General features: G+C 44.9%; 1 protein-coding gene across 1 annotated transcript in view; it reads left to right on the forward strand.

Annotated features, from left to right (window-relative positions):
• LOC137421123 (janus kinase and microtubule-interacting protein 3) overlaps nt 1-14,261 on the forward strand; it is a 100,230-nt gene extending 85,969 nt beyond the window's left edge. Inside the window, 3 exon segments of the mRNA XM_078772820.1 lie at nt 7,179-7,244; nt 13,862-13,937; nt 14,083-14,261. Of these exon segments, the coding sequence (XP_078628946.1) occupies nt 7,179-7,244; nt 13,862-13,912 (117 nt within the window). The 3' untranslated portion in view covers nt 13,913-13,937; nt 14,083-14,261.
• The last annotated feature ends 293 nt before the right edge of the window (nt 14,262-14,554 follow it).

Genomic DNA, 14,554 nt, shown 5'->3' on the forward strand with positions numbered 1-14,554 from the left:
ACGAGGGAAAGACAGCACAGAAGGACAGCGAGGTAAAGACAGCACAGGGGGACCACGAGGGAAAGACAGCACAGAGGGACCGCGAGGGAAAGACAGCACAGAGGAACCGCGAGGGAAAGACAGCACAGAGGGACCGCGAGGGAAAGACAGCAGAGAGGGACCGTGAGGGAAAGACAGCACAGAGGGACCGCGAGGGAAAGACAGCACAGAGGGACCACGAGGGAAAGACAGCACAGAGGGACCGCGAGGGAAAGACAGCACAGAGGGACCACGAGGGAAAGACAGCACAGAGGGACCGCGAGGGAAAGACAGCACAGGGGGACCGCGAGGGAAAGACAACACAGGGGGACCGTGAGGGAAAGACAGCACAGAGGGACCACGAGGGAAAGACAGCACAGAGGGACCACGAGGGAAAGACAGTACAGAGGGACCACGAGGGAAAGACAGCACAGAGGGACCACGAGGGAAAGACAGCACAGAGGGACCACGAGGGAAAGACAGCACAGAGGGACCACGAGGGAAAGACAGCACAGAGGGACCACGAGGGAAAGACAGCACAGAGGGACCGCGAGGGAAAGACAACACAGGGGGACCGCGAGGAAAAGACAGCACAGAGGGACCACGAGGGAAAGACAGCACAGAGGGACCACGAGGGAAAGACAGCACAGAGGGACCACGAGGGAAAGACAGTACAGAGGGACCACGAGGGAAAGACAGCACAGAGGGACCACGAGGGAAAGACAGCACAGAGGGACCACGAGGGAAAGACAGCACAGAGGGACCGCGAGGGACAGACAGCACAGAGGGACCACGAGGGAAAGACAGTACAGAGGGACCACGAGGGAAAGACAGCACAGAGGGACCACGATGGAAAGACAGCACAGAGGGACCACGAGGGAAAGACAGCACAGAGGGACCACGAGGGAAAGACAGCACAGAGGGACCACGAGGGAAAGACAGTACAGTCAAAGACAGTATAGTTATGTTAGTTCCCAGTGAAAATTGTCATACTTCATACGAAAAGATGCTAATTCTCTGTTTGTGTGTATGTATGTATGTATCTACGTATGTATTTGTTGATAAAAACATGTGTAGACTTCCACTTTCTTCTCCTGTGTTAGTCTGTGAGCACCTGTTCCCCCCTGCAGCCGGCTGTCAGGCAAGTGATTCACTGCCAGCTTATTTTGTTTGGGTCTTCTTATTATTTTAATAGCCACAATTATTCCCACTCTCTTGTGGGGTTCGCTTTCTTGAGCTAAGTTATTTGGCTCAAGTCTTTCACTAACCACCTGTCCAGGTCTGATGTCCAACAAAGTAGTTATGGCTGGAACCTGGAACTTTGCCATAGTGCCAGCGATAACTTGTCTACTCTTCACGAAGGACACCATGGGACCTTTAACATCCACCAAACTAATGCCGGAAGACGAGACTCCCAGTTGAATGTCCATCCGAGGGACGGTGCTCACATAGATGAATCACACTGTTTTTGAAACACCGAGGTGACAGTTTATATCTGGGCCAAGATTCAGACCATAGCCAGACAGCGTAGAGGTGAGTGTGCGTACCTCGGGGCCACCCTGCCAGCCCTGCTCGGATGTCACTAGTTTGTGAAATATTGCATTCAGAGGAAGAATTGCACTAACACTAAGACTTGCATTGGCATCATCTCATATGAGCTTTCCATTCACTTTCAAGAGGACACATTTTCCAGGAGGCCTTGCCAATTGTTTGACTAACAAGGCACAAGGTCAATCCTTCGAGTGTTTGGCATGTTTGAAATTGAAGTCTTTTTAGGTGGCGGCCATGCCTCCATGAATCTATCTATAATTCCAGTAATCTCTGTCTGTACGTTTGTCTGTGACCGCTGTTTCTCGACAACCACGGGTCCGATATACTTTTAACTTGCCAGGTATATTGCTGGGGACCCGAGGATGTGCCTTTTCAAGGTTTCATATTAATCGGACAATTACTTACCGAGCTATGTCCAAAAAACGATTCAACCAATCAGAGAGCAGCGAACGATCGCGTGTGCCGAACGTGGCGGACACACTCTGCCTCGGATGGCACATTTGAGAGCGTATTCATTTATTTCACGTTTGCAAACTATGTTGGCGTTAAACTACGTTTTAAAACTAATAAAAACGAATTTGCGATTCATTCGCTTTCCTGCGCGTTTGTGCACGCGATGGCGATTTCTTTACCAAACTCCGGAAGCCGTTCGCTTTGGACCAAACCATTGCATGTAAATAGAGGGGGGGGGGTTCTGTGGTCGTTGCGAATGGACCAAACCATTCATGTAAATAGAGGGGGGGGATTGTCACTGTACTCGCAAGCCGTTCGCCGTTCGCTTTGGCGTTGCGAATGGACCAAACCATTTCATGTAAATAGAGGGGGGGGATATAATTTTAGATAGATATATAGTACGGGCATATATATAGTACGGGCATGCCCGTACTATATCTATATCTAAAATTATATCCCCCCCCCCCTCTATTTACATGAAATGGTTTGGTCCAAAGCGAACGGCTTGCGAGTGGTGACAATCCCCCCCCCTCTATTTACATGCAATGGTTTGGTCCAAAGCGAACGGCTTCCGGAGTTTGGTAAAGCAATCGCCATCGCGTGCACAAACGCGCAGGAAAGCGAATGAATCGCAAATTCGTTTTTATTAGTTTTAAAACTTTATTAAAACATAGTTTAACGGCAACATAGTTTGCAAACGTGAAATAAATGAATACGCTGTCAAATGTGCCATCCGAGGCAGAGTGTGTCCTCCACGTTCGGCACACGCGATCGTTCGCTGCTCTCTGATTGGTTGAATCGTTTTTTTGGACATAGCTCGGTAAGTAATTGTCCGATTAATATGAAACCTTGAAAAGGCACATCCTCGGGTCCCCAGCAATATACCTGGCAAGTTTCAAGTATATCGGACCGGTAGTTGTCGAGAAACAGCGGTCACAGACAAACAAACAAACGTACAGACGTACAGACAGACAGACAGAGATTACTGGAATTATAGATAGACAGCAACGCTGCTAAAAACGAATTTGCGATTCATTCGCTTTCCTGCGCGTTTGTGCACGCGATGGCGATTTCTTTACCAAACTCCGGAAGCCGTTCGCTTTGGACCAAACCATTGCATGTAAATAGAGGGGGGGGATTGTCACCACTCGCAAGCCATTCGCTTTGGACCAAACCATTTCATGTAAATAGAGGGGGGGGATATAATTTTAGATATAGATATAGTACGGGCATGCCCTAGTCTATCTATAATTCCAGTAATCTCTGTCTGTACGTTTGTCTGTGACCGCTGTTTCTCGACAACCACGGGTCCGATATACTTTTAACTTGCCAGGTATATTGCTGGGGACCCGAGGATGTGCCTTTTCAAGGTTTCATATTAATCGGACAATTACTTACCGAGCTATGTCCAAAAAACGATTCAACCAATCAGAGAGCAGCGAACGATCGCGTGTGCCGAACGTGGCGGACACACTCTGCCTCGGATGGCACATTTGAGAGCGTATTCATTTATTTCACGTTTGCAAACTATGTTGGCGTTAAACTACGTTTTAAAACTAATAAAAACGAATTTGCGATTCATTCGCTTTCCTGCGCGTTTGTGCACGCGATGGCGATTTCTTTACCAAACTCCGGAAGCCGTTCGCTTTGGACCAAACCATTGCATGTAAATAGAGGGGGGGGGGGTTCTGTGGTCGTTGCGAATGGACCAAACCATTCATGTAAATAGAGGGGGGGGATTGTCACTGTACTCGCAAGCCGTTCGCCGTTCGCTTTGGCGTTGCGAATGGACCAAACCATTTCATGTAAATAGAGGGGGGGGATATAATTTTAGATAGATATATAGTACGGGCATATATATAGTACGGGCATGCCCGTACTATATCTATATCTAAAATTATATCCCCCCCCCTCTATTTACATGAAATGGTTTGGTCCAAAGCGAACGGCTTGCGAGTGGTGACAATCCCCCCCCTCTATTTACATGCAATGGTTTGGTCCAAAGCGAACGGCTTCCGGAGTTTGGTAAAGCAATCGCCATCGCGTGCACAAACGCGCAGGAAAGCGAATGAATCGCAAATTCGTTTTTATTAGTTTTAAAACTTTATTAAAACATAGTTTAACGGCAACATAGTTTGCAAACGTGAAATAAATGAATACGCTGTCAAATGTGCCATCCGAGGCAGAGTGTGTCCTCCACGTTCGGCACACGCGATCGTTCGCTGCTCTCTGATTGGTTGAATCGTTTTTTGGACATAGCTCGGTAAGTAATTGTCCGATTAATATGAAACCTTGAAAAGGCACATCCTCGGGTCCCCAGCAATATACCTGGCAAGTTTCAAGTATATCGGACCGGTAGTTGTCGAGAAACAGCGGTCACAGACAAACAAACAAACGTACAGACGTACAGACAGACAGACAGAGATTACTGGAATTATAGATAGACAGCAACGCTGCTAAAAACGAATTTGCGATTCATTCGCTTTCCTGCGCGTTTGTGCACGCGATGGCGATTTCTTTACCAAACTCCGGAAGCCGTTCGCTTTGGACCAAACCATTGCATGTAAATAGAGGGGGGGGATTGTCACCACTCGCAAGCCATTCGCTTTGGACCAAACCATTTCATGTAAATAGAGGGGGGGGGGGGATATAATTTTAGATATAGATATAGTACGGGCATGCCCTAGTATAAACAATGCTAAATTAAATAATTGTGCTTCCACAGGGAAACCTCCACGATTTTAAGAAGGGGGGGGGGGAGGGGGGCGAGGGTATACTTGTATATTTTTTGTATATTTTGTCCTGTATATTTTTTTGTATACAAGATCGAGACTCGTGTATGAGCTAACATTAATGACAAAAAAACAAACAAGCGGACACATAAGACAAAATAAAGGGAGCGGAGACCGGATGGGGAGAGGGGGAAGCACACAAGTACAACATTTGAGAGCAGCGACATCGGGAGATCTGTGGGAGGGAGAGGGCTTGGGGGGAGGAGGCGTGGGAAGAGGGATGGGGGGTGGGGGAGGTAAAAAACACATGTAGTAAAAAACAAAACAAAAACACATGGACACAGCTAGGACTTCCAGGAATGAAGTTGGTATTTCAGACAAGTGGATCTGGGATGAATTCATGGGGGTAGAAAAGATCAAGGTTTTGGATGGGGGGAGATAAGAGATGGTGATGAACAGCTGTTTTAAAGACCTGGAGGGAGGAGTGGGATTGAAAGGAGTGGGGGAGTTTGTTCCAGAGGCGGGAGTAAAGAGGAATGAAAGAGTGAAGGTGAGCAGAGAGTCTTGATTTTGGCAGTTTAACCATAAGAGGGTTGCTGGCAGATCTTGTGCGACCTGTAGGTGAATTTGGGGGACAGAGCAAAGAGAGACTTGGGGGAGCAAGGCCGGAGAGGAGTCGGTAGAAGACAGAAAGACCACCAACCTGCCTGCGGTGAGTGAGTGAAAGGCCTTCAGAGTTAGCCTCATCGCTTGAGATTCCAATGATTCTGAAAGCTTTGGTTTCAACAGCGTGACGCCGAGCTGGGTGTGAGGCAGGAGCACCGGCCCATAGGGGAGAACAGTAAACTTATATACTTATACTAAAGAGCCCTAAAACTGTACGCCGATTATTTTCATGCCGTGAGCAAGCTTGAGTTACAACATACCAAATATAATTTGTGCCAAGTTTGGTCACAATCCCATCAGCGGTTTCAGAGAAGAAGTTGCAAGTGTTTATGGACTGACCGCCTGGGCCTGATGCACGAATGACGCGCCATCGCATAAGCTCCCCAGTACTACATTCCAGGTGAACTACAAAGAGCAGAGCAGTCCATCAATGATGCGATTTGATGTTTGTTTGCTTGAGGTTTGGCAAAATAGAAACACCTCCATTTAACCTCGCGCGCCAACACATGACATGACAGCTTGCCATATTGCTGGTCATAACGTTGAAGCATTCGGTACAACTACAGGTTGGAGTACCCATTAATCGATCTTGTTGATACAATCCCCAACCACCCATAGTTACTTGATAAATACATGTCGAACCCTTTAACTTCACGAGGCAACAGGGCACAGATCAAGTCCCATCACAGCACTTACTGCACGACCTGTTAGCAACTAGTGTAATCTGCCACACGAACACATTGTTCTCTACCCTGCTCATCACAAGTTCGGATGTTTGCAGTCAGGAATAATAAATTAAAGGCAAGGAGCGCAGTGACCCCACAAAGGCGAAATCTGGATCGGACAACTCTTCTTTCATTTATTCATGGCCATAAAGTCTGCAAAGACCTGAGTCCCACACGGACGCCATCCTAGTCTGGAGGTAAAGCGTCAGCATAATTTATGTGCATGAAGTCAGTGTGTTCCATACGTTTACTGTATTTATACAACAAGATCAAATCACGTCTCATCCGTAATTGAAGGAAATAACCAGGTAGATATGATTTTCACAAATTGACTCCCCATGCTCTTCCAGCCAAAGAAAGTTGCATGAAGCATCCATGAAAAGCGACACAAGGTAAGTCCTTTGCTGTTTCAAACCCTACCTGGGATCCTCTACAGCTGCAGGCATTCACAAGTAGTACATACATGAGAATCACAATGCCAAACAGCCGCCGGACTGGTTTCATCACTTGTTGGCGAATCATCAGCGACAGTGTAGACAAACGTGCACCATTAAAGCTCCCAAGCATGTACCACATGCAATGTCAATAGCAGTTAACATATAAACACCAAGACCTTACCTTGTGTAGCTTTTCTGGGTTGCTTTAAGCATGGGAGTTAATTTATTTGCTAATCCTAGCCACCTGGTGTAATCGATTAGATGAGAGCCGATTGGTTATTCCCTCCAATTACGGGTGAGACATGTGAGTGGGTCTCGCGTCTATTGAGCACCGTGCTACCTGTCTGCGTGCATACCCTAACTATGACTATGCAGGGATTCTTTACTCTAAGACTGTGGCCCACTGGCCCATGGTCCTGTTTTGTGTGGGTTTGTGTTTTCATGACTCTGCTGAAAAATGCATTTACCCTGTTTTGTGTTGAGCAAAAGCAGAGATTATTTTAATAGTGAAACCACAACAAAACATGTAATTGTCTCCATTGTTAGATTTACTTACTACTTGATTACTCTTGCTTTGCATCTTTCTTTGTTTACAGAAGATCAGAGATCTTGAGAAGAAGTTGGAAAGACAGAAGGAACAAGTTAAAGATTTGGAGGAGAAGGTAACCTCAACCTAATCTCTTGTATAGCTAATGTACACTATCAATTGTATATTATCAATTATTGGGACTGCAATCACAAATGTGAAACGAATTATCTTATCCCTACACTATGAGGCAACGTGCACTATATATAGGTGTAGTATTGACATATTGCTCGGAGCTCTGACTTAAATCCAATTGAACCCACTGAGACAGCTTGGAACAGTCACTTATCGAAGTTATCTGACCCCAATTGACCTTTGAATTTGTACTTGCTCAGAAAGAGGATTGTTGCAAGTACATGTGTTGTCTGCCGACATTTGAAAGTACATCGCCTACATGGCAGCACAGCGTTACCCCAGCGAAACATGACAAAGTAGATGGCATACATAGCCAATTATAAAAGTTGGAAAAGTGCTTAAAAGTGCTTAAAAGTGCTTAAAAGTACAACTTGTGTTTCATGTTTTTGTTTGCAAGTGCAGTTTTGAAGTTATAGCACTTACAATAATTGATGAGGATTTCTTTGAAAACCGTGAAAACTTTCAATTTGAACTTTACAATAGTTTCGAGCTTTTTACTAACTTTCCACCCTGTTTTAATGTTTTTCGAACTTGTCAAACCCTAACCCTAAGTGGGCAGCGTTTTATAATAGGTCACAATGATGAGTGCTTTAAATACATCCGAAATATAAAAAAATGTTTATTATTACAATTTTAATTTATTTATAATAAATTATTTTATATGATCCCTGATTGAGATATGACTCAACTGCAAACTACTGCCCTAGTGTTTTGCAATCAAGGTGATGCATTGTCAGGTACCCATAGAGGACGTTAAGCAAGACGTTTGATCTGCTAGAAGTCGATTGTTGGCGTTAAAAGTCCCCACAATGTCTTTCGACAAGAGTAGGCCAATAATGCCATTACCGTGGCGAAATTCCAAATTCCCAAAAAGCTGCTTCAGCAGCATATCGTGCTGAACTAGTGACTTGTCCACACTTAACAATTAAATATTCATAACTTATCATGGGCGTTCTGATTAGAGGTATGCGATGGATGGATGGAAAGTATCACATGTGATAACTATCTGAACAACCTGCATTCAAATAATGTTTATATTGATAACAAGACCGTACACATGGAGTAATATAGCCCTGCAGTATTGTACTAATCTCTGTACTATATGGTCATCGGTTTCTTGCCAGAGCCAGAATTAAATCCAACAAAGAATGGTTAATGTAGCGTCAGCAGGAGGTACTGTAGTATGGAGGTCATCATTCCTTGAAGAGAAAGAACTCCACATCTCATCTACAGTTTTAAATATATATATATATATATATCTACAGTGCATTCAGAAAGTATTCAGACCCCTTCACTTTTCTCACATTTTGTTATGTTGCAGCCTTTTGCTGAAATCGTTTAAATTCATTTTTTCCCTCATCAATCTACACTAAATACCCCATAATGACAAAGAGAAAACAGGATTTTAGAAAGTTTTGCAAATTTATTAAAAAGAAAATACTGAAATATCACATTGACATAAGTATTCATACCCTTTGCTATGACACTTGAAATTTAGCTCAGGTGCCTCCCATTTCTCTTGATCATCTTTGAGATATTTCTACACCTTGATTGGAGTCCACCTGTGGTAAATTCAATTGATTGGACATGATTTGGAAAGGCACACACCTGTCTATATAAGGTCTCACAGCTGACAATGCATGTCAGAGCAAAAACCAAGCCATGAGGTCGAAGGAACTGCCTGCAGAGCTCAGAGACAGGATTGTGTCGAGCTCAGAGACAGAAAAATGACAGGTTGGAACAGTTTATTCGACTGCACAGTCTCGTAAGCGTGCCAAAGTCTGAAGCCTCGGCCTAGCGTCAGGTGTGCTTATATCTTCTTTATTTATTAGACATCCGACAGATGTAAATTCACACTTATTTTACTCTGTGCACATTGCACATCACGTGCAGTGAAGTTGACCTCCCTGCGCCTTGTATTTAATGTTGTATATAAAAAAAACACTTCTGTCACCGCCCTTGAGGCTCGGTTTGCAAGCCACCGTCTACAATTCCAATAGAAGAGACATAATTACTCTTTTATGGAAAATGTTTTTCGAGTTTGTTTCATCTTCGAAAATAGACCGTAGTGAACACACTTTGGTGTTGAAAGAGTGGCTTTTAAAACCTCCAAATGAACAAACACACTGTTTTATATGGTAGATTCCACACCTCTGTGAGGAGATATTGGCCTCAAAGAAGGAAATGAGGCCATTTGGTCCATCGTTGCTGTGGTGCACCTATGGGTTAATGTTTGCTCCACCTTTAAACATCAATCTTCATGATGGTTTACTAAAGTCTAAATAACCTTTACTAAAGTCTTAAACAAAAAAACAAACAAAAAAAACTTTTATTTCCCTTTCTCCTCATGTGCTTTTGCCTCTGCCCACGTGCGCTGTCTCGCCCCGCCCCCATTTTCCCCTTGCCTTCCACCTTTTACCCTGTTCAAGTGACTCGTGGTCGTCGCTCTAGGCTTCCTCTCCCCATTGGTATTTTTGTGAATATAAGATTGTTCTTCACAGTTCTGTTTAAATATGTTTCAACTATCCCCTTCAGTGTTTTATTCAGTGGTTTATTACAACACGCTGTTTTTCTTCTTATTTAAAAGGCTCCTTTCAATTTCCTCTTCAACTCATTCCATTTCAAAAAAATATTCAATCTCTTATGATTCCAAATCACTCCATGCTCTAAATTCTCATTCATTCCATCCCTCCTCCATCGTTCTTAAACGAATCGCTAACTTGAAAATCACAACAAACCCAATTTGTTATATATGTTCATCTTTCATTAATCATCCACTTTCTAAACTCCCCCTTTGCCCCTCCCCTTCAAATCTCCCCCCCAACCATCCCTCCCAAATTCTCCCTCCTCCCACCTCCTTCTCAAAGCTGCCTCCTCCCCACTTCCTCTCCCTCCTATGTCATACCTCCACCAACCCCAACCTTCTACTTTCCTCTGCCCCCCCTCAAACAAACTCTCACTGTGCCTCATTCCATCACCATCAAACCTTTCGTCCTCCTCATCCTTCCCTTTCTTGTAACTCTTCTGTAATCTCTGACACACTATCAACTGCTCTTCCTACATCCCCCTCTCACCCTTCATCTGACCCTACCCCTCCCCTCCCCTGTCCTGCACCCGATGCTCCCCCTCTCTCCTCACTAACGGTATGGACCTCAAACATCCGGGGCCTTCGCTCAAACCTGATTGATCTCTCCATTCAGGTTGCTTCTGAAAATCCAGACTTGATCTGCTTAACAGAAACTTTCCTCCTTAAAGATGTCTCTGATTCCTTAATATCTCTTCCTGGTTACTCCCTCCTCCGGTACGATAGACCTGATCCTCGTCCTGGTGGTGGGGTGGCTATCTTTATCAAAAACTCTCTTCCTCACTCTCCCTGCACTGCCCTCTCTCCACCCCACCCACAGGAGTACCTCTGGCTACGGCTTCCTCTCCGCTCCCACCTTTTGCTCATATGTGTTCTGTACCGTCCTCCAAACAGTGATGACTCCATTTACATTTCTCTGTCGGACAACATGGACCAACTTCTATCAACTCATCGAAACTCTCTCTTCCTCATATGTGGTGACTTCAACTGTCATCATGCCAGCTGGCTGGGTGTGGGTTCATCTCTCACCAGCCATGGCACCTCAGCAAAGGACTTCTGCGACTCATTGGGACTGACACAATCTGTCAATTTCCCGACCCGGATCTCAGTCAATGGAGTATCTTCTCTTCTGGACTTGGTTATGACTAACTTCCCTGCAAATGTCTGCTGCTCTTCTTCTGCTCCAATCGGTTCTTCTGATCATGTGCTTGTTAAAGTGGACATCTCTCTGACCATTCTCAGAGAGCCTCCTCAGCGCCGACGAGTCTGGCATTTCACTCAGGCCGACTGGCACAGTCTGCAAGCAGCCATCAATCAACTGGACTGGTCTCCCATCTCTAATGCCTCTGACATCAATTCTTCCTGGGAATTCTTCCAAAGCAAACTGCTCTCTCTCTCTCATGCACAGATTTATCCCATCTCGTCTTCAGTTGTCTTACCCTTCCTCCCGTCCATGGTACACTGAATGTTGTGGTGAGGCAGTTGCCCTGAAACAACTTGCCTTTGCGTCTTGGAAGGCAAATTCAACTGAAGGCAATCTCAGTTCCTTCCACCAAGCTCGAAACAAGTGTGTTTCTACCCTCAGGAGTGCCAGGAAGCACTATCTCTCCACACTCAAGATTGAACTCTCAAACCTGTCTCCTTCCTCCAAATCCTGGTGGCGTCTGGTCAAATCCGTTTCTGGTGTTTGTTCCCCCTCCATCCCCTCCCTTACCTCAAATGGCTACACAGTTGACACCGCACGTGACAAAGCCGAATGCCTCAACTCTATGTTTGCCTCAAAATCTTGTGTCCCAAACCCATCTCTCTCTGTTCCCACCTTTCCCAGTCGAACCCAACTGCTCCTGGACTCTGTGTCCTTCTCTCCTGACAAGGTGGAGAAGTTTTTATCAAACCTCGACTCTGATTCTGCAACTGGACCAGATGGCATCAGCCCTCGGGTCCTAAAATCCTGCTCTGCTGCTCTATCTCACCCTCTCTCTGTTCTTTTCACCCTCTCTTTTGCTCAAGGTCATCTGCCAGCATCTTGGAAATCAGCAAACATTACCGCTTTACACAAAAAGGTGCAAAAACAGATCCTTGCAACTATAGACCAATCAGCCTGCTCCCAATTATCAGCAAAGTCATGGAATCCATCATTGCTTCAGATATCAAATCCTTCCTCTTCTCCAATGGCTTGATCTCTGATCATCAATTTGGATTCAGACCAGGTCATTCCACTCTGGACATGTTGCTTCTGCTGTCTCAACAATGGATGGAGGTCCTCAATGCCAAACAGGAAATCAGAGCTGTCTCACTTGACATATCACGTGCCTTCGATACGGTCTGGCACCCAGCTCTGCTCACCAAACTCACCTCCTATGGTATTCAGGGAAATCTCCACTCATGGCTTGCGGATTTCCTCTCTGATCGTAGGCAACGTGTGGCCCTGAATGGATTTCTCTCATCTTCCCTTCCTGTTCTGGCTGGAGTTCCCCAAGGTAGTGTTCTGGGCCCTGTGCTATTTCTGGTCTTCATCAATGACCTCTCCGACTCTCTGGAAAATCCTCTCTATCTCTTTGCTGATGACTCCACTATCTGCCGATCCATTCCTCATCCCTCAGATCGGCAGTCTGCAGCCTCCTCACTCTCTGCAGACCTGGACAAAATCACAGACTGGTCAAACAAGTGGAACATGTCTTTCAATCCTGACAAATCTCACACTCTTACAATGTCTCTCCGAAAGGACCGACTGGACAACCCTCCCATCTACTTTCTCGACAATCCTCTCCAAGAAGTTCTGTCGCTCAAGCTTTTGGGTCTCACTATCTGCCATGATCTTTCTTGGGAAAACCACATTTCCAAGCTGGCCTCCAAAGCCAGTCGCCGACTGGGCATCCTCCGTCGTGCGAAGTCCTTCCTTGGCACACCTGAGCTCCTCACCACATACAAGGCTTTCATCCGCAGCTCAATGGAATACTGTTCCCGCCTCTGGGCTGGTGCTCCTGCCTCACACCTTGCTCGGCTTCACGCTGTTGAGGCCAAAGCTTTCAGAATCATTGGAATCTCCTACGATGTAGTCAACTCCGAGGGCCTTTCACTCACTCACTGCAGGCAGGTTGGTGGTCTTTCTGTCTTCTACCGACTCCTCTCCGGCCTTGCTCCCCCAGCTCTCTCTGTGCTCTGTCCCCCCAATATTCCTTCAGGTTGCACAAGATCTGCCTGCAACCCTCTTATGGTTAAACTGCCAAAGTCTAGGCTCTCTGCTCACCTTCACTCTTTCATTCCCCTTTTCTCCCGCCTCTGGAACAAACTCCCCCACTCCCTTCAATCCCACTCCTCCCTCCAGGTCTTTAAAACAGCTGTTCACCACCATCTCTTATCTTCCCCCATCGAAAACCTTGATCTTTTCTACCCCCGGTAATTCACTCCAGAGTCCTTGCAGTGTTCATATGTTTTATTCCTCTCCCACCTCCCCCCAAGTCCTCCCAATGCCCCTGCTCTCAAATGTTGTGTTTGTGAACTTCCCCCTCTGTCCCCATCTTGTCTGCCGCTCCTTGTTTTTTGTGTTTTGTGTGTCGGTTTGTCTTTTTGTGTGATTAATGTTCGCTCTTTCACGAGCCTCGATCTTGTATACAAAAAACAAACAAAAAAAAACCCAACCTTGATCTGGTGACCAATCTTGTCTTTCATAAGAGTTTATGCCAGACCCGTAGCCATTTGAATCCAGTGTGGTGTTCATCATATCATCTTACCAGAACCTTGTCATCTATATATTCTATAACATTACGTTCTCTATGGTAAGTGTGCGATATCAGATCAAATGAGATGATTTATATATAAATGTGCTAACACAGTACTATTAAATATTATTTTTCTTGTTGTACTTGATATTTCAATTCTTATGATAAATATTAATGTTGTCATCACAGATGTTCTCTTGTTCTTAATAATTGCAATTTTTCTCATTTCCATCCTCTTTGCCTTTTGTTCAGTTTTTATTTTTGTTTTTATTTTTCTCCCTTGCATTCATCATTTGGTCTTAACAGTATGGCAACTCCAGGAGAGCTGGTAAGATTGCGTGTTGATGACACGTAAATTACACCAGTTTGAATACGCTTACTAACATGAGGACAGTCATGAATTTTTTTGCGCAATTCATTTGCCAGAGAATGTTGGTCGGAAAGCAATTTGTCCTGTTATTTTTGTGTCACAGGCTGATGAAAGACTCACAAGTTTGGAGGCTTTGCTTTCAGGAAGGGGTTTCATGCACCAAAATGACAATGAGAGAACCCGAGGCTAAAAATGCTAACATTATTCATCATTGGCTTGAAGCTGCCACCAAAGATGAAGGATGCTCCAATGAGCAGACGACCTCCATGGCAAGATCAAGAAATTCAGGACTCTCCCAAAAATACTACAGACGACTGCTGTCAGATATTAGGAAAGCAAACACGTTCTGTAAATGTCAAATTCATTAAGGGGATTTCAAACTGCTGATGCATTTATTTATGAACAAAATAGAATATATGAATGTATATACATTAAATTCCTGCCCGATCCCGTTTTTTTGCTGGAATGTGATTTTTATCAGTTTATTTTTCTTTTTACAAATCGTTAGTATTTCGGTCAGTCATTGAAGGAGGAACCAACTGAAGAGTAAAAAATTTTTTATGACCTTTGACAGA

Source organism: Myxine glutinosa, chromosome 2 (genome assembly GCF_964187855.1).
Source record: "Myxine glutinosa chromosome 2, kmMyxGlut1.1, whole genome shotgun sequence".
Classification (NCBI taxonomy): Eukaryota; Metazoa; Chordata; class Myxini; order Myxiniformes; family Myxinidae; genus Myxine; species Myxine glutinosa.